This window comes from Penicillium malachiteum (genome assembly GCF_028827825.1).
Source record: "Penicillium malachiteum strain IBT 17515 chromosome Unknown utg000002l:1.0-8849297.0:1.0-8852440.0, whole genome shotgun sequence".
Lineage (NCBI taxonomy): Eukaryota > Fungi > Ascomycota > Eurotiomycetes > Eurotiales > Aspergillaceae > Penicillium > Penicillium malachiteum.
The window spans coordinates 7,297,793-7,322,430 of record NW_026643095.1 but is presented as its reverse complement, the minus strand read 5'-3'; the positions used below and the strand labels follow the sequence as shown (position 1 = coordinate 7,322,430).

The window sequence follows — 24,638 nt, the reverse complement described above, 5'->3', positions numbered from 1 at the left end:
TTTTTTATAACTGAGCCTCTTAGAATCGGCAAAATGGCAAATGAGATATTCGCAGTGACGGGTAGGTGACTCGAGGACAGGTTCAAATACAATGGATGCATCCATGGATACTGACTGGGTATTAGTATTCTTCATTTGCTTCCGAGAATGTCTGGAGAGCAGTATCATTGTTTCAGTTCTCCTGGCCTTCCTTAAACAAGCACTAGGGGGGAGAAGATGGTGACATTATAGTATATAAACGACTACGAAAACAGGTAAGTTTCTTCTTGCTTCATCTTTTTGGTCTAATCTAATGTTCGCAGGTATGGTGGGGCGTCACTATGGGACTATTCATCTGTATCTGTATCGGGGCGGGCATGATTGGTGCCTTCTATGGACTTGGTGCGGATCACTTTACCAATACCGAGGACATTTGGGAAGGCATTCTTGGGTTATTTGCCTCCATTGTCATCTCTATTATGGGAGGTGCCTTGCTAAGAGTGAACAAAATGCAAGAGAAATGGCGCTTGAAGCTGGCGAATGCCTTGCAGAAGACGGATTCGAAGAATGCGGGCTGCATGGCACGATTGAAGGCTTACTCAGAGAAACACGTCATGTTCTTTTTACCATTCATTACTGTTCTAAGAGAGGGACTGGAAGCTGTTGTTTATGTTGGAGGCGTGGGTCTAGGTCTACCGGCGTCTTCCTTCCCTCTCGCGGTTTTCTGTGGATTACTGGCTGGCTGTTTGGTGGGATATGCTCTATATCGGTTCGTTTTTCCCACCTCATCCTTTCATAATATGTATGAAGTCAATTTTCAAAGACTGACAATTCAAAAAAAAATAGAGGAGGAAACTCCACATCACTCCAATTTTTCATGATTGGCTCGACATGTTTCCTCTACCTTGTGGCCGCAGGCCTTTGCTCCCGAGGTGTCTGGTATTTCGAAAACAATGCTTGGAATAATATCATCGGTGGAGATGCATCTGAGACTGGATCTGGAGCCGGCTCATATGACATTCGTCAGAGTGTATGGCACGTCAACTGCTGCAACCCAGAACTCGGCGGAGGTGGTGGATGGGGAATTTTCAACGCACTCTTCGGCTGGACTAACTCGGCAACTTATGGATCTGTCCTGTCATACAACTTGTACTGGGCTGTTGTTATCTGCTGCTATATTTACATGACTTTCAAAGACAAACAAGGACATGTTCCCTACGTGACTCCTCTGGTGAAAATGCTGAACTTCAAAAAGAAAATTCGGGACTACATAGGAAAGGGCCAAAATGCGAATAACGCAGCCACGGAAGCTTCTGCAAGTTACTCACTGGTTAAAACCTCTGCCCTGGTGGGACCTGCTACGCAAGTCATGACCATGGAGGCATAGCCTGGACACATCTGTGGGAACCTTGGAACATTTTGTGGGTGAACATCTGTCCGGATTACACTGAAGAGGGTTGAATTGAAGAGGGTTGAATGATATCCTTAACTTGGAAAAGATTATTCATCAATATAATAGTAGGTAGCACATCTTTATGAGGGAGACAATCGTGAAATTGAAAACCTCTCATTTTCAAGTTCAAACTCGTTCATATTCAGGAATCCATTCTAGATTCTAAAGTATCCCTCACAATAACTCAATTCCAACCTTACCTTCACCGCACCACTTCTCTTACTTCAAATTTACTTTTCATCAAGCGCGATTGTCATTCTCTCCAATTACTCCATCCGCTTCTACGTCCCTTCTCTCATTGAACTCTTCCTACTTCTCTGTTCCAACTCCTCTCCCTTCTCCTCCACATCCAGTTTCAACTTCAAGTCCTTCATCCAGCCATCACCTACCATCCACGTGACAGTCCACTGGCATCTCATCTCTATAGCTTAAGCTGGTATTCCAAATTTAACATGGTGATACCTTCCAACCCATATTGGAAAAAAAACTAACTATATCATCTTTCTGACGGACCTTTCTTCTTTTGCACACGAATTTCCATATCAAATATTTGAAGCGATCACTATCTTCTCCGCTTATTTTACGACTACGACTCGTCAACTCAAATTCTTATCATCGAAATGATCACTCTGGGACATCGTGCCGTGATCCGCAAGCGGAATTTAGTGGAAGCCCGGCAGTGCCCGTATAGAAGTCTCCATGGCTTCCCTTGTCTAGGCAAGATAACTGTCTACAAGCCTTCTCATACAAAACCACAAGGGTATTGCTCAGAACACCGAGCGAGGGACTGGAATGAGACTAGCGAGAGAGGCCATCAACATGTGCAAAGACACACAGAGCTTCCTTCAAGAGAAACTCAAGGAAGATGACGACCGAAGAAAACGGATCGCCCGAGAGCCTAGACCACCAGGGTCCATGCATTAAGTTGAACCAGTGCTTTGATGTCCTGGTGTTTATTGCGTTCGACTGCTCACAGTGCTTCGTGCGATATCTGTAGCAGGCCGAACCCGAATGACCAGGCATCAATCGAGCGATTCATCAGAGTCTGAAATCAAAAACACGAGATTGAGCATTGAGCCTATCTGGTAATTGTCTACTGGGATAACGGTGGCCATCGTCATCGTCCAAAGCAGCCTTTGCCTGAGTGTGAGGCTAGCTAGGCTCATTCAGAATGAACTCGAAGCCATGGGGCTCAGCGACGATGTTACATCGTTTGTTGGTGTTCAAGTCAATGTGCATGCCCAGAAAAAGAAATCCAAGATGGAGGGTGGGCTCCTATAATTACTACAGGCACAGGCAGAAGCAGACCCGCAGTAGTCTAGGAAGTGGGTATGGTTGAGATCAAACTTCGTGAAGACGTGAGGATGTGGGTTGATCCCACAGGATGACAAGCCAAAATTGCGATTACAATCAAAACCAAGCAAGACAGACCGCTTATCAAAATCGTAAATTCTCCTCAGCAACTCTTCACTCCACCAACCAAACTCAACATTCAGGATCGTGCGTTGAAGGGCTGTTGGCTGAATATCAGTCGCAGGGTCTAATCGAGTCCTGGTGTGCCTGATTGTCGACGCTATCTCGAGCTACAACCTCATACTGGGCAAGCATTGGATGGCATCTATCGCCCTTCATGGAAAATATGAAACCAATGAGTACACCTTGCTCGGTGACAACCTACTCATCATCAAAATGCTAGTCTTCCGCAGTTTTCAACTTGTTTTCTTGTTCTTTTGCGTGAGTGACAAGTAAGACCTCGAGTGGAATACAAATCACAACAGGCCAAATGTCACTCAGCACACTGAACTCGCAGGAACTTGAAGTGATGGGACTTGCTCGCAACTACCTGCAGGTGTGCCTGGTTACTGGGAGGTCCTATACCGATGTTTTCCCGCCATTCGAGTCTTAGGATGACACATCAGGCTCTCAGTGATATCAGCAATGGTCTGACCGTGGCAGGTTGAGTACATTCGAAGCTTGGAGCGTTCCGCGTTGCGTTCAAAGCCACAGAGCAACTGAACCAGTACGCAGTTGAGGTACTAGGACGAGCCAGCAACGTCTGCCGAGCAATGCTGCCAATTATGGTTACTTTCGAAAATCACGACCCAGACAATGCCTATCGACTGCGGAGTCCTGTGTTGTTACATTGAAGTTTCAGTTCGGCCTCTATTAACCCCCTTTGAAAGGATTTGGCGAGGGGCCGCTCACCACCCTCAAGAGGGGAATATGTCAATACTGGCACCCGCCCGGGCGGGATGCAAGACTTGATTTCTCTGGCGACTTCAAGTTATCTATGGATTTTTGGAGGAACCAAATGATTGACCATTAGTTTATTTTCATTTTTGTGATCAGTTTCCTGTTTCACTATGCGTGCCAGTGAAATACATCAACATTGGAATATTACTGCTTTTCGAATAATGTCTTCTTTCATACGCATAAAAACTTGAAGACGATTCGGGATTCTGCTTTATCAAAGACAAATATTCAAGGCAAGTGTCCTGATCTTGTCATAATATGTAATAAAGCTCAAGCATGTTCGATCACAACGGCCTCAATCTCCTTCTCGTCGAGATTATCATCGGATTCAATGCGGCCATTGGCCTTCAGTTCCGCTGCTAGTAGTCTGGCCTGTTTCACAGGATCGCCTCCACGAGAGAAAATTAAGTCAACATCCTCCAACCGCAAGTTGCCAGTTTCGGGGTAGAAGAAGTAAACAACCGGGATGAAAAGAAAATTTGTCATCATAAATATGATATAGGCCTTCCACTGGATGCGGTTGATAATAACTGGCGTTATCATGACAATAGTGAAATTCCACAGCCAATTTGAACTGACGCCGATGGCAGTTCCTTTGGTACGGGCTTCCAAAGGAAGAATCTCGGGCACATACACCCAAGGCACGGAGTTAATAGACATGCCATGGATGAGCATATACAAGAAAAAGAATGCGACAGAGGCAGAGGCGTATTCCTTCCCGTGAGGCTCATTGACCTGAGAGAGAAGGGCCGCGATCATGAGCATACATACGCCTAGGCCAAATGAACCAATCATCATTGTTCGACGACGTCCCATTCGATCTAGCATAAATGCTGGAAGAAGAGAGCCGATCATGAACATGACTTCAACGCATCCACCCAGGATTGATGGAAGCTTTCCAGTAAGTCCGACATTATTCTGCAGGACCGCTGAGAGAACATGTTAGTCAATTTTGCATATATGTGAGACATTCAAGGGTAGCTCACTTGGTATGTAGTAGACAATCATATTGATCCCTCCAACCTGATTCATCAGCTGCATGCCCCAAGCAAGCAGAACTCGCTGGCCCGTTTTGATTTCATCATTCCGGAAGATTTTCCAAACAGATTTCTTGCTAGAAAAGTTATCCAGCTCGAGAGCAGACTGGATTGCTCTGTGCTCCTTAACAATGAAATCATCGTGCTCCTCTAGATCATAGACTGCACATAACACGTCCACTGCCTCTCTTTCTCTGCCATGATTCATAAGCCATCGAGGGGATTCCGGCAGGCCAAATACAAGCACGATGACGAATATTGCGAAAAAGATCTGAATCGCGATGGGTAGACGCCAAGCAATGGCACCATCGGTATAAGAAATGCCAAAATCTAACCAATATGCAATGACGATTCCAACAGCGGTGAAAAGGACTTCTGAAGAAATGAGGCGGCCTCGAGTTTTTCCTTCGCACATTTCCGCTTGATACCTGAGATCAATCATCAGTATCATTCTTCAGGGTAATAAAATAAGCAAGATGAATTATGCTCACATTGGGACAGTAGATGTCTTGATTCCTGTGCCTGCGCCAGTCACGATTCGACCAATACCCAAATGAGGTACTGTAAAAGCAGCAGTTTGTAGAATAGCACCAACAATGACCACAGCCATTGCAAGCCACATTGTCTTCCGACGACCCAGATTTTCTCCAACAAAGAAGTTTACTATATTTCCATGGTCAGCGATGTTCAATGCTGCACATGTGAGATATCACAGGGGTCGACTTACTGAAACACCCTAACAGGCAACCAAGGTTATAGCAACTATAATTCCTTCCTTCGAATCGTTAGGATAGTTGAATTGCTTCTTCCAATTCTCATTGGTAACAATGCTGCTGAAAACTCCTTGGTCGTATCCAAACAAAATGAACGCAACGAGACAGCATGCTGTAATTGCCTTCTGCAGGGGTTTCCCCCGTCCGTACCAGGAACGCATTGTGAATATTGTTGTCTCGAGATCTGTGATATTCTGCAGATCCCCGGTTGATAGATTCTCATGGACAGGCTTTCTTATATGCCCATTGTCCACCGGTCCGGGTTACATGCGAGCTCCTGCTTTGACCTTCTTCTGACGGCGTCATTGCGGAGGTTTTGCGTAGGTTTCCGACTTGAAGTGTCCACGGTGGATCCTACCATATTATCTGGGGAATCTGGAGATGAATATCAACTTGAAATATAGGGAATAGACGTCTCTGTGGGGATGATGATGATCCACAGTATTCATAGTCGACCTGGTTGGCAGAAGACGGGGTTGCTGATTCCAAGTTGCCGAGCTCGGCACTTCCCGAAAGTGGTTACAGCTTCCTATTTTATCATTTTAGGACGGATTATTATAACTCCCGGTGCCTCGTTTGCCATAAATGGAATGTGAGTACTGAATTAGGAAATTCCAACCACCTATACTCCGATATCTGATGCAGATCGTGTGGTAGTTCTGAGTATAGACATCCACGTCGCTGTGAACACCGGTCTACACGTTACTTCTTGATTGTGTAAATTAACCTTAATATTCAATTAAAATTCGAGGTTTCTCCTATGCAAAGAAAAAAAGGAATTCAATTTGGCAAGTTGGATAGAGGATTAACGGGCAATCTCCCTCCAACGCATGTTGGAACTCAAATAGGCAAATCATTGAAGAGGTCTCCAGGCCATCGCGATCAAACAGAACCCCATTCTCTTGCGCACCAAAGGTATGAAAACTCCCAGATCTAGGTCCGTCAATTATCACGCCACCACTTCTCCGGGCTCTCCAAGTAAGCCACCTGCGGGGTCTCTATGTTTGCCTGGGCTGCTTCGGTGAGAGAAACCTGAAGCTGTTTCTGGGCTGCAGCATCATAGAATTCATCGGATTCATCGGAGTTGTCAGGAATATCAGCATCATAGATGTTATCGGATTCATCGGAGTAGTCAAGGATGGCAGGGAGGTCAGGTTGATCGGAGTAATCAGAGGTGTCCGAGTTGTCCGAGTTGTCACAGATATCCGAGTTGTCAAGGATGTCAGAGTTTTCAAGGGTGTCAGACTTCTCGTAATTATCAGAGTTATCCACTGACATCTCAAAAAGACGATCCATCTCCGTTTCATCTCCTTCCTTCTTCACATTGGTGTCTCTCTCAGAGGAAGCCTTGACGGCTTCTGTTCGAATTTCCTTGTTGATTCGGCGTGTACGTAGCTTGATCTTTTTGAGAATCTGTAGAGTCCGCTCAGTCCGTTGACACTTTGGCATTCGCATGGTCTCCAGCGCCTCCTCTTTGAACTCATGCGGAATCAATGGAGCTGTTAGCTTGGGCGGATTTCTGGGAGTTCGGTATGACTGAGCTTACCGGGTTGCAGGCTTTTTTGATGTTGCTGCAGTACACACATCTTATTAACTCCTCACGTCGCTTACACACATGATCTGGTGTGGTTATCAGTCGAAGGAAACAACGTTGGCAAGGCTCCTCGGACTCCTTGGCCTCTGTGAGGATTTTCTTGGATGGCATTGTGGGGGATCTCAAGGATAGTTTCTGGGAGTTTCTGGATGAAAACTGGGATTAAGTAAGAAATCTAAGTCGAAAAATGGCTGCAGATAATGAGATATTGAGAGAACGTAAAGTGAATGAGTGTATTGTATGGAAGTGTGGAAGGTTGGTTCATGGTTTCAAGTTGAAATGATTGCCTTGAGATCATGAGAGATCTTCACCAGAGTTGTATACTCGAGATTCACATATACCATAATCAACTTCAGGTAAAATACCTTCAATTATTTGTCTACAAGGCTTTGTTATAAACATTTGAAGGTCAAAGACTACTACTGAGATATCCAAATTGTCCAACGCCTTTGAACAATAACCGCCTTCAAGTTTAAGTTGTACAGGCTGTCGTTTCTTCTTTTTGACGAGAGAATCGGTACAAAAATATCTCAGTTCAAATGACAGATGAAATCCGTACTTCCAATGAATGTTGAGGCTCCGCCCGCTTGACGTATGGATTCTTTGAGCATGTTTTCACTCTCTCTGGTGGCGCATCCCTCATTTCACGAGACCATTTATCGTGAGAAATTCTTTTTTTCAAAGTGATTTCTTATGCAGACTGAGACTCTTGCTTCTATTTGAGAAATTTCAAAAAGACTCCTGGTTAACTGACCCATTTTCGCGATTCGAGGCGACAGTCAAATCTCCGGAGAGCCCTGTCAGGTTATACAGCACCATCATTCGATATTGATCGCTCTCTCTGAATATGGCTTTTCCAACTGACGTACCAAAGAGCGTGTCGTGTTTCTCATTCAAATGTTTCAAGATCCAAGACTGAACATCAATTCAGTCGTAGATTGTCGCTGAGCGATCTCGAAGCCGCTTACTTAATATATCACCGCCACGGTCCGGGGAGGCTGGTGAGTTGATGATGTGGCTGTGCTTCATCTCCCGCATCTTCCTCGCGTTCGCGAAAGATGTCAAAGCCAATAACATCATCAAGCTATTAAAATCCGAGATCCAGGTCTCAAATTCCAGTGCCAACTACGGCTCAGGTCAATATAATTTCAATTTGTCAATTTAAACATTCAGATTGACTGTCGGACCACCAACGGGGCCTCAAAGCCTAAAAACGCTCCACCCGCCAGGTGCATTAGCATCATTCAATCCTGGGTATAAATAAAGCTATATCTTATTCTGAAGCCCATCGACCTATTTCTATTGAGAAAAATATTCTGTGTGATACGAATTTGATTCAGCGGTTTACGAGTCAGCCTGGTGGCCTTTGCATTCTCATCCCCGTCTCCACACACCATGTCAACCGCACCAAATACCGCGATGCCTGCGGCGAACTCAACAGCGATTCCAAGTCATCCGAAAATTGAACAGAAATTTTCCAGCACACAGGGTACAGCTCAATCAAGTAGTGGTCCTGCTACACCCGTCAATTGGGACTCGGAAATTCAACTCGTGGCATCACTAGCAAAGCTCCAAGAGCTCGAAAGCAAAGTGAGTGCATGCATCTTTCTCTCAATACCACCCTTTCGAACCTATGTTGGAATTTCATCAAAATTCATTTTTGTTTCCCGGTTCTTGGCATATGAAGGAACCCAATGCTAACAGCACCAGATCCACGAGCTTCGCCAATTCATTCCAGCCGGAGTCTTGGAACCGCTAGTCCCAATCTCCAGCTCAAATGGCATCTCATCAAGTACCCCAGTCGCAGAGACCCCACCAATTCTGCGCAATGATCTCGATCATGCGGTGCGCGATCGACTCGCCCGCATCGAGCAGTTCCAGTCCATGTGGCGCGGGCCAGAGCTGAAGCCTGTCTGGGCGCGTGCAACAGCACGCATGAAAGAGGCCAATGGACAGCTTATTCAACCAACTGGGATCTGGGAGAGGGACTATGATGTCCTCCTCGCGGAACTTACCTCAGCAGAGAAGAAGAAGGAAGATGAGCGCCTGCGAGAGGAGGAAGATGCTGAACGAACGAAGGTGTTATCTTCTGAAGGCGGATGGACTGCAGTTACGGAGCGATTTACTCAACGTGGTTTCCCTGGTGTCCGTTTTATCAAGGGCTCAAACGATACCTCTATGGGCATCGCGCTTGGTAGAGCTGGTATGCTCTTTGTGGTAGAAGGCGTGAAAGATTCCGGCTCTACTGATGTATCTGAGTGGAATGTTTCTAGTAAAGTACCGCCAGGTCGCTCCCCTGTTAAATTGGAGGAGGCTATTCTAGATTGTCTGAACTCACGACCACGGAAATGGGATTTGAGTTTCTTGTTGGTACGTTGCTTTGCTCTGATATCAAGATTCGTCTAATTTCTATAATTCTAACTTCAATTCTAGGACATGATAGCTTCATATGCGAACATCAAACAAACACCATGCATCAAGTGCAACCGTCTCGCCAACAACGCCGCTCGACTTCCATCTATCCGCCGGGCACAATCCACTCAGCCCACAAAACCAGAAGATTCCAAAGACCGCGTCTTCTCCTTCGACGCCTTCCATACCGCCTGCGCTTAAGCGGAAAACTTGCTCATATAAAACAAATCTATTGTTCAAAAATGAATAAACACCATCTCACCATGCCAAAAACGCCCATAAAATTCATACCATCACCCCTTGACCTCATCCTCATGCTCCCCATGAATGATATCATGCCAGTAATTCGCCGGATACTCTGTTCCATTCCGATCCCAGTACCGTCTCGGTACACAATGCTTCTCTCCCTTTCTCCCAATTCGCATCCATCCTCCCTTTCCGCGCGTAGTGCAGTACTCCACCCGACTCCATGTCCCTAGATCTGGGATCGTATATTTTCGTTGACGAAAGTCGTAGCGCTCCTCACTTTTTCGCCTTGCCCACGGAACCTGGTATCCGGGTTGCTTGCTTGATTCAGAGCCAGATGTAGAGCCGGATGTGGAGTCTGTGTTATCCCAGCGGTCCCAGTTTGTCTTTTGTAGTCGTGCGGGTGGTTTGATATCTGGCTCTGAGTCTGATGAGGAATACGAAGATAAAGCTGAGAACCATGGCAAAGGCGTAGAGTCGTCTGAGGATTCTTCTTCTGGGGTTGGTGGTCTTCCTTCTGGTGATTTCTTCTTGTTGATGACGCCGACGTAGATGTCCGGGCCTTTATTCGTCAGGATGTCGCGGAAGCGCCAGCGACGGGGCCAACTGATTGGATTTCCTGGTCGGGGATCTTTGGGCCAGATCCAACCAAGGGTTTGAGGAGCCATCTGTCACCCTCTGTATCAATGATATGACTTTTTTTTCTTTCGTTGTGGTCGTGGATTTGTCTTGGATTCCTTGTGAATGACCGATAACTGGCATGAATCTTAGAATGAGAAAGATCAATGAGGGATGGAGTTTCATCTTGGGAAGATTATGGTTGATATAGCAAAGAATAATCAATATTCTGAAAGCTTTTTCGTTCTTTGTGTAAATGTCGGGTTGTATGGTGTGTTCGCTCTGTTGGCTTGTACAGCATCATGCTCGATTGCTTCTATTTGCCGAACAAAGCCCCTGAGGTTGATTCACTGCATGTCTCTTATTTCTTTGATGCTTGATTTGCATGGTCTCCAAATGGACTTCTCTCATTGATCATTTGATCTAGGCAAGAGGTGTTTGTAGGAAATTGAAATTCCAACCAGCATGGTCTTAGCCACCAAATTGATACTGTGGATCCTGTAGCCCTGGAGGCTGAATCACCCTACAAATTTTCAAAAGCAGTGTTTCTCTTCCCTGTCTGAATATTCTTTCTTGTAGAGTTTTATCAACGAAATACGAACGAGACTGCCGCATATCATCATCTTTATCATCATCCGTTTTGGCGGCATATGACGCTGAGTACCATGGGCCGGTGGACTCCAGGGCTGCTTTGTAGATTTGCCAGCAATTAAGTAGCTCGGAGATTATTAATATGGAACAAACTCATGATATGAAGAAGATGAAAAAATTTATTGGCAATTAATTATCCCCTGAAAGTGCCAATTTGGACCTCGAGTGCCTAGCAGCACTTGAAGCTGCGGAGTATGAATTTCAGGCTGTGGCTCACCAAGTCGTGCTATCTGATGCTAGTACTAGTCTTCTTTTTGGCAAGTCTTTTTTTAATTTGAATATCGAAGATGATTTGAACTAACAGTGACTCAATTGCTAACATTTTCTCGTAATTGAAATAGCAGAAAGTTCTTCCACCGATACACCACCAGCCAATATTTTGTCAATTCGGTCACTTGAATAGGAACAGCAAACTTTTATGAAGCATAAATCCACTGAAATCAAATCAATTTTCCAAAATTCATCTTAGAGGCATGATTCCGAAAACAAAACAAGAATGAAGAACGTTCGAGTCTTCCAAGCACTCAAGCTGTTGAGACCTGACGCTCAGTTCTCGGGATTCCATTTGCACCACTTCATAACTCCCGTGAATATTGTCATCATAATCATCATCACAGCCAGATCCATCATCATTTTCCTGGTACCCATTCTCGTGGCTCAGGAAATGGATGTCCCGTAGAAGCTTTGATAATGGGGCACCTGGTTTAGGTAGAGGGATACTCTCTTTGTAGTGATGTGATGAGTTAAGCTTGCGCCAGATAGCCCTCGCCTGCTTATCTTCATCGTGTTTACCAGCTGCTTGGAGATTTCGCACTAGATTGTGTGTCTTTCGATAGACATTTCCCACGGAGAAATCGACCCTTTCACATCGAAAAAGTGCTCTTCTTGGGGGCACGCTAAATCGTTGCAGTAGCTGCTTGAACCACCCCTCCTCAAGTGGAAGTGTTTGAAGGGCGTGCCTCTTGGAGTTGTTGAGTTCTGTGATGAACCACTCCAGGGCTTCTTCGCGTAAGCATGACTGGATATTGGCCCTCATTTCATTCTCAAGCTTGAAGCCGATGAGGGCTCGAAGGTGACTGACAAAGGCATAGACATTGTGGAATATGAGAGTGTGATGCTTGGTCTTTACGTGATTATTTTTCAAGTTGTTAGGGTAGAATAAGCCGACTTCTCCGGTATCCCAAGGGCTCGTCACCACAGTATCAGCTTCACTTCCCAAATTCGTGTCTAGATGTTGCATGATGAGCTGATTATCCTCCTGGGCGGTTTCAGTGGCTTCGGCGTCATAAGAGTATCTCTGTTGTCCATGTGTATGGGGTACTAATCAGGACTTTTATGAAGGATAAAAAGTTGTCGCAGTACCAACATAGAGGTGATGGGAAAGAGTGACGATCAAAGAAGGTGATGATGAAGATTTATGGAGAGAAATAGTCAATCAAACAAGCAAACAAAGCCTTGAAATTCTAGAAGGGGAAAGTCCCGAGACAAACATCTAAGCCTGCACATGTGAAGGCTTCCTTGCTCATTCCAGGGCTATATTAGTAATGTTATTATTGCCCCAGGCTGGTTGGACTCTACTACCAGTCATTGAAATACTTTTTACTTCAAGTAACTAGTAGCAGCATTGAAGTAACCCCCATGTACTACTCTCAGTCATAGAATAACTTTCTGTTGCATTGATTCTCTCAGTAGCTTCGATCTTGAAAGAAGCTAAGCGTAGATAAATTGGTAAAGGACTTTCCAAGAGATAAGCGGCATAGGTGAGAAGGATCTCATCACTGTATTGCAAGCAATTGACTGCCAAAGATTTGCCAACATCGGACTTTTGGAAGGGAAAAAAAGCCAATGAAACATATTCAAATTCAAGCTCCAAGTCACATGGCTGAGTCGTCAGCTTCTTTCAGGAGGCATATCAAGAATGAGTCACAATGAAATCCAAGTCTTCCAAGTGAACAAATTCAGATCTCGAGCCTGAATCCCGCATTCTGTGTCGCAGTTGATTGAAAGCTGTTAATCTTGTACGAGTAATTCGCAACGACGTTCGACCATCTTAGAGGGTCCCGGCACCACTCGCGGAAAAGATAAGGGTCATCCTCAACAACAGCATCATAATCTTGCATTTTAATTGCGAAATCCATAATCCGGTGATTGAGTTCCCGATGGAAAATCGACAAGACATCCCCAGGTCCAGGCTGAATAAGTAGGCCTTTGTAGCCGGTTTGTTCCAGAAAGCACACGTTTGAAACCGATGTATCGAGACAGCGCCAGATCTGACACAAATGTTCAGTCAAGTCGTGGACACCAGCTGCATGGCCATCTCGAATCAAATTGTAGGCCATTCGGAAAGGGTTCCTGTTGTAAAAGTTGGCAGTTTCATATCTAAATCGGGCTATTTTGGGGGACGGGTTGAACCGTAACAAAATTTGCATGAACCACCCTTGATCAAGTGGAAGGTTGCGAAGCTCTTCTCTTTCAGGGTGGGTTAACTCCGTAATGTACCACTCCAGGGCAACTTCACGCAAACATGAGTGGACGTTGGCTCGAACTACAGCCTCTGTTTTGAAGATAGCGATGCCATGGAGGTGACTGACAAAGGCCTCTGCGTTGTGAAATATGATGATATGATTGTCTCCAGTCTCGATATGCTTCAAGGCGTCATTTTCAGGGTAGAAGTAACCAACTTCGGCGGTATTCCAAGGGCTTAACGCCTTAGAATTGACAGTGAGAGTAGGGTCCATGGTAGGTAGCAGCGATGCAAAGAAGTCTGTAAGGATAAAGAAGGGTCGAGGCCAGGAGAGAGGTGATAAAGAAAGGTCATGGTAGATAGAGAGATGATCAGTGAAAGGCTCGGTGAAGAAAAGCCTCGAGATCTAGAGCGGAAAGTGCCGAGCAAGATAGCAAGCAGCCTGCTAAATTTCATATAAAGGACAAAAGGATAATCAAACAACTACCTAATACCACGAAATACAATATCAACTGGATGCAATTTTTTCAAGTAGAAGAAAATTAATAAAACCCTAAAGATAAAAGACACAATGATCCCAGCCTATGCCCACGACTTTAAATAAACAAACGCCGTTTTCCTGCTATTAATCGTAATGTTTCGCTTTCAAGACAGATCAAATAACGCCCTGAAATCAATGATATATCCATAAGAATGTCATGTTGATCCTCGCTTTCTTCCAAGCGGATCAGTACCTCTTTAGAGGGAGAAGAGACCGAATGTACCGGCAAACCAGGTAAAGGAGAGGAATGTGATTAAGGCCATGCCAACGACGAATTTCAGGCCTTGACGCTGCATCTCAGACATGGCTCCGTTACAAGTAACGCAGAAGAACCCTATTGAAATGTTAGAATTCTCAATTCAACGAAATTGAAATAAAGATATCAACATACCGTTCAATGAAGTAGGACTTTGAGTGTAGTACATTCCAAAAGCATAACCAACATTGGATCCCAGGTAGCCAGCACTGGCAGTGTCACTGAGGGACTTGTCTGCATCATAGATGAAGAGCGTGTAGCTGGCCGTCAGCAGTGGGACAGTGGCGTTCCCCTCGTACTTGCTAGTATCCCAAATGGCAGTGCCAGTGGGTTCCATGCTCATGTTACGGGTCACAGTGTAGGTCATACTGTCCAAACTGCAAGAGGCGACGACATCGACAGCAGTCGGTGACACAGAAAGCGAGGTGTAATTCCAGACAAAGGTGATTTTCTCCCCGATCTTGTAGTATGTTGTGGTGGTGGAGTCTGGTGTCAACAAGGAGATGCCGCCCTCTGCATCTGCCGGGTTGATTGAGATCGACGAGGTGGTGGTTGATTTTGCGGTCTTTGTATCGCTTTTGCCGGTAGTGGTACCCGTGCTGGTGCCTGTGCTGGTGCCACCCGTGGTTTGGTCACTGGCGGTCTTGGTATCGGTAGTGGATCCGGTGGAGGTTTGCGAGGCGACTGTGGTGGTTTGCTCAGATGTTGACGCGGATGTGGTTGTATTGGAGTCTATGGATGCATTGTTAATGAGGGTCAATGGTGAGACAGCCGATTACGCATACCTGCACGTTTGTCTAGCAAACCATTGCCCAATAATTCTCCATAGTTGGACCACGGCCAAGCCGAGGCAATGGTGCCCAGCAGCAAAAATGTGCACAGAATAGTGAGGAAGGCCCGCATGGCGACTATGCTGGTTGTCAAGCTTCCCGGGCAACTGGGAGAAGCAGATCAAGGAGCAGAGGAAAAAGGAGATCTCCTTATCGGAATCGAAACCCGAATTGGCAACCCCTTGCGCCGGCTACCAGTCTGGATATGGTTCCAGCCGACGGGCGGCAAGAGGAGGGTCCCAAGTAAGAGGAAAGTAAGGTATCTTCTTTGACAGGGCCGGGGCACGCTGTGAATTCCGCCGTGGAAAGAAATCGAGGGCTGAGATGGCGGATGGTACGAAAAAGCTGACAGGGCGATCTGCTGGTGGACCCTTAAAACCTGGCGATCCCGAGGATTTGTGTGGATTGCGTGGAGAGGAAGTCGGGCAACGAATATGAAGGTATGGGAACTTCGAATGCTCAAAACGAGGGTGGCTGAAGCAGCAAAAAAAGGCAACGCAACGATACAACGAAGTAAAGCGAGAGACTTGGAAGAATAAGTGTGGGAGGACAGAAAGGCGTTTGAGATGTATTGCGGGGCTAAGCCCAAATGGGCCATGGCTGTCAAGGCATGTGAGACATCCTATTTATAAGTTGGGAATAAAATCACCTGGGCAGGTAAGATATAGAGGCAAAATATGAGGAATCACTACAAAAAAAGTCTACTCAGATATACGAAGTAAATTTTCTATCAATACTGAGTGATTAGAGATACATCAGTGCTCATATTCTGAGAATCCTTTCAGTGTTTGGACCCTGATCGGATTTTCCCCTCAGACCCTGTCTCCACATCTCGGTTCCAATTCTCAGAGGCAAGAATGGGGCACTCGATTAAGGTGAAATAAATATGGTTAATTATGAGGTTGAAAGTGATCATCCATTTGATGATTTCTTGAGTGATATTGGGGTATTCCAAAAAGCATCACACCGATGTCAGCTTAGATCCAGACTATTTGTTTATGGTTTGTTTTGGCGATTTAGTTAGGCCTTGGCATTGAGGCTTATCAACACCAATCAATCAACTGATCTACAAAATATTACAAAAAAATGTATAATATAATATGGAGTAATAGTTTTGTCGTTTTAGTATAAAAATTAGACGGATTACCTAGCCCCTGAATATCAAACACGAATACTATACAAGAGGGGACTCCCCGGGATTTCCAAGCCGGGGTTCCTAGCCCAGAATACAGCATCAAGAATGATCTCCATGGGAACACTTTCATATGTACTAGTATGTATGTCCAAAGTAACATTTGAAGGCATAACCTTGGAAGTATTCTTACAGGTCCCAACGTCAGACAACATTGAACAGAGTTTTCAACTTCAAAGAACCTACTAGTAAATGACAAAACTTTGTACGGTATAGAACATTGAGAATACTTGAACTTGAATATTCTCTGAAGATATGCGGAGCTCGAATCATTGAAAATCATACTACCATGTGTAGTAGGTATTATCATTAAACTCCAGTCTATCCAATATTTTGACCAGGATCATGAATGAATGTACAGTCGTTAAAAAGCGCCATCATGAGAAAGAACCCAACCCCAAGCCCAAAAAAGCAAAATCCTGTCATAACACTCTTCAAAGAAAATCATCTAGATGCGATTATCCGGTCTAGGAAGATGGCTTCAACTCGACAATCTCGCATCCATCGTATGTACCAGTGCCAGCTGTGTTGATATAGTATAAGGTGTTGTCGGTGCAAGCTACAATCCAGTTAGTAAAAATGTTCAATTTCAAAATCTCGATAATAAAATAATTGACTCACCCAACCATCCACCCCAGTGGTCAATGGAGGTTTCCAGATCACCATCACTGGCAAAGCCGAATCCAGTTCCACCAGTGGTAGGACTAACGCTCACCTCAACAGGAGCTTTGCGTTCTATAAGGGAAAATTAGTTAGTAATCATGTTTATATGGTACGGCTCGGAGTTCCATCATTTGAAGAACCTACCATCCTCGGAAACAAGAGCAATGGACCATGGGGCACCATTCTCCGTCTTATACCGCACAGTGCCGTTGGTCAGCCAGAATGTGGCAGCATCGCTAGCCCCGCTGGTGAAGATGGCCAAACTGTTCAAGGGACCAGTCGACTTGGTGGTCAAGTACAGGTCGTTCAGACTGCTGTTGGAGGCACCGGAGGTTAAGAGGGTGAAGGTCGTAGTAACAGGGCTAGCGGTCGCAGTGGCTGCCAGAAGAGCAAGGGTGGCGAAGAACTTCATTTTGGCTGTGGTTTGACGATGGTAGAATTGAGGTATGTTCTTTAAAGTAAGAAATATCCAAAAGATCAAAGAGATTTGAAAGTTGGAAAGTCAAACGGATGTTTCGGGGGGGAAGAGGTATTTAACCAAGGTGCTAGGGAAAGCTGGGAGAAGCTGGGAAACAGTGTGGAGTAAAGTCCACTACCAAACAGGATCCACGATCGCGTTTCCTATGGATTCGCGGCACAAAGGCTTGAGTGGAGGGCCTTGGTGCTGTTCTAATTTGAGGAGTAAGAGAAGGAGTCAGACTGGGGCTGCATTGATCTGCATCTCACCAGTCATTGATTGACAACATTCGAAGTCTTTGGTTGCTACCCTGCAGGTCCATGGTGGCTGCGTTGTGAAGCCTAGGGTCTTTGCCGAGTCAATTTGACGATCCACCAGGTCCTTTCATTAGTCTCACTAGTGCCGTGGACTGTTGGATTGATTCAATCATAGCTTTCTCCAGTGAGGAGTCACTAGCTGTTGTGAGCCAGTCATGAGAGGGGTGGTTGTAGATCAGTTTGTCCGAGACCCAATGGAAAAATAGAGATGCCCATGTCAATTACTTACAACAGAGTGTGAAGTCATAATTGAAATTTCGAAAGAAAAGCAAAAGATTGACATTCATACTTTAATTTAATCTAATCATAGAAATAATTATCTTTATTGCTGTTGAGTGATATTTTCGAGTTCGTCATTGCCTGAACTGGAGACCCTTAACCTTTAACCTTGGAAGAGGCCTAAGACGCCTAACCATGGGTACAAATGCTCGCAAAAGACCCCTGAACCCTTGGGTATAATCGACCCACCAGGCCATTGTTGAATTTCCTAGCATGGAATTTCTAGTCTTCATGAGACAATTTAAATAAACTGAGGACTAGGGAAATGCTACGCCATACACTCTATTTTATTCAAAAGTTGACGTGTGGCAATTTGTATGAAATAGATAGGCCCCCTGGTTAAGTGAAACAATACTGGAAGCTGACGAAGACAATGGATGATCGACCAGGTGTTTGAGGCAACTCTGTGAAGTGTGACTCAGGGGATGTATATTATGCACATGTGGGACATTTTAAGGCCCAGAGAATCCTTGATGATTCTTATTTCTTTGTCTACTGCGGAGTATATCAAAATTCATGACGCAGTATGGAGTACGGAGTACGGAGTACTCATGTAGGTCATTTGCCATATAGTCTTGGCAGTGATCTCCGGAGCTCTCTTTACTCTGAATTTTGAGCTGTTCTACTCCGTAATGATTCCTCTAGCATCACTTGCATATATCTACGCATTCATCCCTACTGCGAAACTTCGTGGCAATGACCTCACCTGGAATATCCATTCGATGTTGGTATTGGAGTCCTCCGTGTTGGATTTGAGGGTTTGAGGTTGACCTTGAAGGAGAGGTAATTAAAGCTGAGTATAGGTTTTTCGGTCTGGTACAAAATATGGAGCTAGGGAAAGTAAATCCTTGAGGTTAAAATGAATGAAAGTCATCTGAAATAAATTTGTTACTCCGTTCAGAGGTGAGAGATAGGAGAGGTGAAGGGACAACATATGTGAAGGCGGAGAAAGCGGCAGAATTGATGCTGAGTCACCAGTTGACTAACCCCAGAAAATTGAAGGTTCAATTAACGAACTATCTACTTCGTACTAGTATTTCATACTAAAGAGATTGGCTCGGCATACACGGATCTATACGATCCTTCAAGCTTAAATATTTTGATCTTGTGAGAAATTATCATGCAGCTGACCTAGAATGCAGGGAGACAAAAAGGGAGAAGAGAAAAGGAGAAAAGAGTCATCATCCCTGATCCTCGAATTGAGCTCTCCTTATGATAGGATAAAACCACGAGGCTTCCAATGACCTTCTATCTGCAGACCCCAACGAAAACAAAGGGAAAATCGTGATGATAGGAGAATTTTGAACACTTGGATCTCTCTTAGGCATTCAGGCCGGGACGCTTTGGCAGTTGGGTATGCAATGACGCGACGATCCTGGCCGACACGTCGCCGAGGAGACCACAATCCTCCAAAGTCGTGAGATCACTGACCCAGACCATAAAATATATCCCGATCCACGTATTCCGAAGTTGTAGAAGACTTTAAACTTAATGTACTCAAGAAATCAATCCACCTCCTGCATACTGTAAGCATTCGTGATCTAGTATTGGCATTCTATCAAGACTTCATCGGGCTCAATTAAGAGGGTTAGACACAAACCTCCACTTCCCACATTTATCTTTCCCCTCCTCTCCACATTCAATGAGCTAAAGAATAAGAGAAACAAAAGTTCACTCGAATTCTGCACAGTCTCAAGTCGAAGGTAGTACCTTCAATCTTTTACGAGGTGCTCCCGAAGTGCATCTTATATTCTTGAAGGTTTACTACTACGCCTACGTCGGTGGCAGAGACCCGCCCCCTCCCACTCTCTCTCTCTTCTTCCCTCTCTCCAAATTCTACCCAATCTCTCTTCCGGAAATTTTGGGGGCTTCGATGATGTGGTGTAGTTGATATTAAAACTTCCCACTTCCCAATCGCTCGCATCGCTCGTATTGGGGTTTCCTTTCCCCTTGCCTGCGATCGCGCTTCTCGCGTGTGCTGTGACTGCTGTCTACCCCCCTCGCCCGCATCCCCACGCAAACCCCCCGATCGCAGTGTGGCTGCAACAGTGCACGAAACGGTGTCGGCGTCAATTCTCGAATTCCTACCCCCCTCCTCCTTCGACTTCCGAATCCCTAAAAGATCAAACGGAACTCTTTTGAGGTTGTGATTCCCATTCATTATGGATTCTGGATGGCAACCCTATCAGGATCCCCTGATGGGTCGTCCCGCGCAGATGAATACCGGATTGGCTGCCCATCCCCAGCAAGTAGCTTCGAAGTACGGCCAGCCACCACAGTCGCAGCCCCCAGTCGGATACACCTACGAGACTTTTCAAACTCCTGGCACCGCATCTAAGGCTCCTTCTACCGGCCCAAACTCCAAACCGGTATCTATGGCGTCGTCGCCGTCTGCCACGCCACGTAGTCGGGATTATGTCACCGATGCCGACACCACCATGGAGGACGCCGACCCCTACAACCGCGCCAAGTACTCATCGCGATCAAATCATCATAGTCGCGCTTCTTCCCAATTCCTTAACCAGGCGGAAGAGTCGTCGGCTGCTCGCAGATACTCTCCTATGAACGTCTTGTCGCCATCCGGAATGTCATACCCTACAAGCCCCGGGAAGCAGGGCTCCTACTTCTCACCAGGTCAAAGTCAGTCGCGACGATCGCCCGGTCGGACAGGAGACTATTCATCTCCACCGCAGGGCTATCATTCCCCGCCATGTGAGAGATCAGTTCCGTCAAGAATGACCTCACCTTGTGTTGCTTACCCGCTAACCCACTTTCTCTTTGCAGCGAATCGCCCCCCGAGACTTCCACCCCTCCAGTCATCCGATATGAGCCCCGATCAATACTATCCTTCCTCTGCATCCTCGCACTTGGGAAGTGCATTTGCTCCAGGCGCTCGATCTCCCCGGTCTGGCTCCTTACCATCCCAAGTTCCGGGCCGAGGTCCGGTTCCCAAGTTCCAGAAGATCAAGGCTGTGCAAGATCTCCAACCGCGGGTTCATGCTCAACCAGCATATCGACGCGCCAACCCAGAGGGCGGATTCATCAGTGTTTGTCTCCCCTGATTCGATCTTTCTTATTTCCCAAAGGTATCGCATTGCGATGTTAACCTAGACGGTGTACAGCCACTTCATGCGCTCACAAGTCATCTACCTGCAACATACCGTATCTGTAACCCGAATTTCAACTACGAGTCCTCCAGAAATCCCCGTCGTGTTTTGACCAAGCCTAGTAAGGGCACCAAGAACGATGGCTACGATAATGAGGATAGCGATTACATTCTCTATGTCAATGACATTCTAGGCAGTGAGGAGGCCGGACATAAGTATGCTCATGCGGGATCCCTTAATTTTCCACGAGTCTCCCGTCTCACTTCTTCTAATAGGAATCGCTACCTTATTTTGGATGTTCTTGGTCAGGGTACATTTGGTCAAGTGGTGAAATGCCAGAACCTGAAGACGCAGGAGGTTGTGGCCGTTAAGGTCATCAAGAACAAGACAGCATACTTTAACCAAAGCATGATGGAGGTTTCCGTGTTGGATCTGGTACGTGCGGTGATTCTGCACTATACACCACATACTAACCAGACCATCGCTACAGCTCAACAGTAAATATGATAAGAACGACGACCACCATCTCCTTCGACTGAAGGATACTTTCATTCACCGCCAGCATCTTTGTCTTGCATTTGAATTACTCAGTGTTAACCTTTACGAACTCATCAAGCAAAATCAATTCCGGGGATTGAGCACAACGCTTGTGCGTGTCTTTGCGCAACAACTGCTGAATGCTCTTAGTCTCCTCAACAAGGCACATTTGATCCACTGCGACTTGAAGCCAGAGAATATTCTGTTGAAAAAGTAGGTTCAGATGGCTTATTTCCACTATTTGATTTATTTTACTAATACATACTTCGACAGCCTGGAAAGCCCCATCATCAAGGTCATTGATTTTGGATCTGCCTGCGACGAACGTCAGACCGTGTACACGTATATTCAGTCGCGTTTTTACCGTTCACCGGAAGTTTTGCTCGGTTTGCCGTATGTGTCAACCCACTTAACCTTGTTTAGTTCCTGGTTATTTTGAGTCCCCGCTAATCAGGTTAGTTACTCATCTGCAATCGACATGTGGTCTCTTGGATGCATCGTTGTCGAGCTGTTCCTGGGATTGCCCCTTTTCCCCGGTTCTTCGGAATACAACCAAGTCTGCCGAATCGTAGAAATGATGGGCTTGCCTCCAGCGTGGATGTTGGAGATGGGTAAACAGTCTGGCGAATTCTTCGAGAAAACGCAGGATGAATTCGGTCGTAAGACATACAGGCTCAAAAGCTTGGAACAGTACTCACGAGAGCACAACACCAAGGAAGCGCCGAGTAAGAAGTACTTCGCTGCCTCAACCTTGGAGGAGATCATTAGGGCATACCCATGCCGAGGAAAAACATGAAGCAAGCTGAGATTGAAAGAGGTACGATGGTTTCTATCTATATATTTACTTATTTCTTCCTTGTCCTTGCTTTATTTACTAACCTTTATTTGACAGAGCTGAACAACCGGGTGGCATTTATCGATTTTGTGCGCGGTCTACTGTCGATCAACCCCCCTAGAGCGGTGGTCTCCCCAGCAGGCCAAATTGCACCCTTTCATCACCCAACAGAAGTTTACTGGGCCATTTATGCCCCCAATGAACTTAAAGTACTCTACTCTCAACAAGACTGTTGCTCCTGGTGTCCAGCAACAGCAGCAGGCTGAAGCGGCCAGTAAGCAGAGAGCGGCTCAAGCGGCGCAAGCACAGTCTGCATACACAATGCAAATGAACCCGTACCAGCAGACTCCTCAGCCGCATCCCCCACCACAACCGCATTCTCAGCCGCAGTTACATCCCCAGCCGCAACCACAACCGCATCCCCAACCTCATGCGCAGCCTCCTCCACCTCCCCCATTTACAATGGCATGTATCAACAGGGAGCAGCACCACCGCCATACCCTACCCAGCCCCCAAGCTATGGTCATCAGATGGGCATGGTGCCTGGCCCTGGTCAGGTACCGCCACAACCTCAATATGGTCAAGGACAGAGTCTGTACGCTCAAGCCACAACAAGGGCAGGTCGTCAACGTGCATCAACCATGGATCCACAAGGAGGTGGGATTCCCGCTACAATTCAACGAGTTGCCAGCCACTTGGATCCCAACGCTCCCATCCGACTCCAGCCAAGCCCGGCCTACTACCCTCCTCCCCCAGATGGCTACGTAGACGCAAATGCTCAACGACGCCGGGGCAGTCGAGCAGGAGGAGGTAATGGAAATGGCAATGGCAATGGCAATCAGCGAAACCGCGATTTCATTCGGACTCTCGAGGATGGAGTTATGGGTGAAGGATACATGGGGCAAAACCCGTGGCATTAGAGTGCTCAATTAACCGAGCCATTGGGAAGGGTTGCTCACACGTTGATACATAAGGGCCCCATCCCGATGTCTTGGAATAGGTACCCTGGTTACTCTCCTTTCTTCTACCACAGTCAAGCATCCGCACGCCCGGTGCGTGTGTCCCTACTGGAGGATCGATCCGATAAAATTGTGCCATACACTTTGAGTCTTCCCCAAACTCGTTTTATTTTGCTTGAGTAACGCCCCCTGCCCGACCTATGCCGCTTCCGCCGACGGGCCAAAGTCTGCTCTTTACCCTGGGATTGGAGTTATTACTTGGTTCCCAATGGAATGGTCAGCGTGAGGTGTCTTGAGTCATTTGCGACATCTGCATTCCAAAATGGTCGGATAGGCTGGCGTGAGTGCGTTTGATACAATGCTTTTTTTTTTCTCCGCCGTTTTCTTTGAACCGTAGCTTTGTGTCGCATACCCCGGTTACTTTCGCATTAGGCAAATAGTGACTGATCTAAAGTGGTTATGATTCTGTACTCTTGTTCTTCTTGCCATGATTGAATCACCACCTTCAAGTTTCTTTGTTATGTTTCTTCCCCCTTGCTATATTTGTTTGGCCTTATCTTGCTCTTGTCCGTTCTACAACGATTTGGAGCTGTGGTTCGGGCTATAAGCCATGACTTCTGTGTTCTTTTATATTGTGCTTCTATCTTCTTTTTTTTGGCATAGCCTGGAGTATAAAGAACGACTTCACAAATTCGTCCAATTTTCCCCTTTCCCGTCCCATGTCTCTGGTCATAGTAAGCATTGAGTTTTTTTGGTGGGTTATATCCGGGATCTCTGTGCTCTATTTCTTTGTCTTTTTTCCACACCGCTTTATTTCTATTATTAATGCTGTCTCTAGTTGCACTTGGAAGGTAGTATACACGCCATGGTCATTTCAAGGGTTTTCTCTGTTGGGATTTGCATACAAGTATTGGAACGCGGATACCATTGCTGTTTGGTTTCCTTCGACAAGTCTTGTTAGATTTGGGGAGTTGATAGGAATACAATATACTCAGTAAATCCGAGTTATCTCTTGTTTAGAATGTATTATTTACATTTTTCTATAACATAAAATTGATGAGTTGTAGTGTAATTGTATGTAGTTGAACGATATCAGGTGACACTAGTCCCGATCGGGTATAGTCAACCCCTCGCTTAAATTTCGTGTGTGGCTCTCGCCCGGACAATCAACTCCAAGTTTTAAAG

General features: G+C 45.8%; 10 protein-coding genes across 10 annotated transcripts; 3 read left to right on the top strand and 7 right to left on the bottom strand.

Annotated features, from left to right (window-relative positions):
- Window positions 1-33: 33 nt before the first annotated feature.
- Window positions 34-1,327, top strand: N7483_005708 (FTR1 family protein; the record flags this gene model as incomplete). The annotated part of the gene is made up of 5 exons (XM_057089145.1): window positions 34-61; window positions 126-175; window positions 207-254; window positions 303-748; window positions 826-1,327. Coding segments are annotated over 5 exons (1,074 nt in total), but the record flags the coding sequence as incomplete, so codon positions are not given.
- Window positions 1,328-3,955: 2,628 nt separating this feature from the next.
- Window positions 3,956-5,656, bottom strand: N7483_005707 (general substrate transporter; the record flags this gene model as incomplete). Its single annotated transcript, XM_057089144.1, has 4 exons — window positions 3,956-4,614; window positions 4,672-5,150; window positions 5,214-5,385; window positions 5,464-5,656. The coding sequence occupies 4 exons, from the start codon at window positions 5,654-5,656 to the stop codon at window positions 3,956-3,958; spliced, it is 1,503 nt and encodes a 500-aa protein (XP_056948973.1).
- A 781-nt stretch (window positions 5,657-6,437) lies between these two features.
- Window positions 6,438-7,200, bottom strand: N7483_005706 (uncharacterized protein; the record flags this gene model as incomplete). Its single annotated transcript, XM_057089143.1, has 2 exons — window positions 6,438-6,974; window positions 7,042-7,200. 2 exons carry the CDS (start codon window positions 7,198-7,200, stop codon window positions 6,438-6,440), a joined length of 696 nt encoding a protein of 231 aa, XP_056948972.1.
- A 1,284-nt stretch (window positions 7,201-8,484) lies between these two features.
- On the top strand, window positions 8,485-9,702 carry N7483_005705 (RNA polymerase II mediator complex subunit MED27 domain-containing protein; the record flags this gene model as incomplete). Its single annotated transcript, XM_057089142.1, has 3 exons — window positions 8,485-8,679; window positions 8,800-9,459; window positions 9,523-9,702. The coding sequence occupies 3 exons, from the start codon at window positions 8,485-8,487 to the stop codon at window positions 9,700-9,702; spliced, it is 1,035 nt and encodes a 344-aa protein (XP_056948971.1).
- A 92-nt stretch (window positions 9,703-9,794) lies between these two features.
- On the bottom strand, window positions 9,795-10,415 carry N7483_005704 (uncharacterized protein; the record flags this gene model as incomplete). Its single annotated transcript, XM_057089141.1, has 1 exon — window positions 9,795-10,415. The coding sequence occupies one exon, from the start codon at window positions 10,413-10,415 to the stop codon at window positions 9,795-9,797; it is 621 nt and encodes a 206-aa protein (XP_056948970.1).
- Window positions 10,416-11,476: 1,061 nt separating this feature from the next.
- N7483_005703 (uncharacterized protein) lies at window positions 11,477-12,256 on the bottom strand (the record flags this gene model as incomplete). The annotated part of the gene is made up of 1 exon (XM_057089140.1): window positions 11,477-12,256. The coding sequence occupies one exon, from the start codon at window positions 12,254-12,256 to the stop codon at window positions 11,477-11,479; it is 780 nt and encodes a 259-aa protein (XP_056948969.1).
- A 718-nt stretch (window positions 12,257-12,974) lies between these two features.
- Window positions 12,975-13,754, bottom strand: N7483_005702 (uncharacterized protein; the record flags this gene model as incomplete). Its single annotated transcript, XM_057089139.1, has 1 exon — window positions 12,975-13,754. The coding sequence occupies one exon, from the start codon at window positions 13,752-13,754 to the stop codon at window positions 12,975-12,977; it is 780 nt and encodes a 259-aa protein (XP_056948968.1).
- A 464-nt stretch (window positions 13,755-14,218) lies between these two features.
- Window positions 14,219-15,180, bottom strand: N7483_005701 (uncharacterized protein; the record flags this gene model as incomplete). The annotated part of the gene is made up of 3 exons (XM_057089138.1): window positions 14,219-14,355; window positions 14,413-15,009; window positions 15,063-15,180. The coding sequence occupies 3 exons, from the start codon at window positions 15,178-15,180 to the stop codon at window positions 14,219-14,221; spliced, it is 852 nt and encodes a 283-aa protein (XP_056948967.1).
- A 1,586-nt stretch (window positions 15,181-16,766) lies between these two features.
- On the bottom strand, window positions 16,767-17,374 carry N7483_005700 (uncharacterized protein; the record flags this gene model as incomplete). The annotated part of the gene is made up of 3 exons (XM_057089137.1): window positions 16,767-16,858; window positions 16,921-17,034; window positions 17,107-17,374. The coding sequence occupies 3 exons, from the start codon at window positions 17,372-17,374 to the stop codon at window positions 16,767-16,769; spliced, it is 474 nt and encodes a 157-aa protein (XP_056948966.1).
- A 2,803-nt stretch (window positions 17,375-20,177) lies between these two features.
- Window positions 20,178-23,414, top strand: N7483_005699 (putative protein kinase Yak1; the record flags this gene model as incomplete). Its single annotated transcript, XM_057089136.1, has 10 exons — window positions 20,178-20,727; window positions 20,800-21,062; window positions 21,138-21,337; window positions 21,398-21,557; window positions 21,613-21,872; window positions 21,933-22,052; window positions 22,119-22,384; window positions 22,552-22,590; window positions 22,616-22,768; window positions 22,837-23,414. The coding sequence occupies 10 exons, from the start codon at window positions 20,178-20,180 to the stop codon at window positions 23,412-23,414; spliced, it is 2,589 nt and encodes an 862-aa protein (XP_056948965.1).
- Window positions 23,415-24,638: the final 1,224 nt, after the last annotated feature.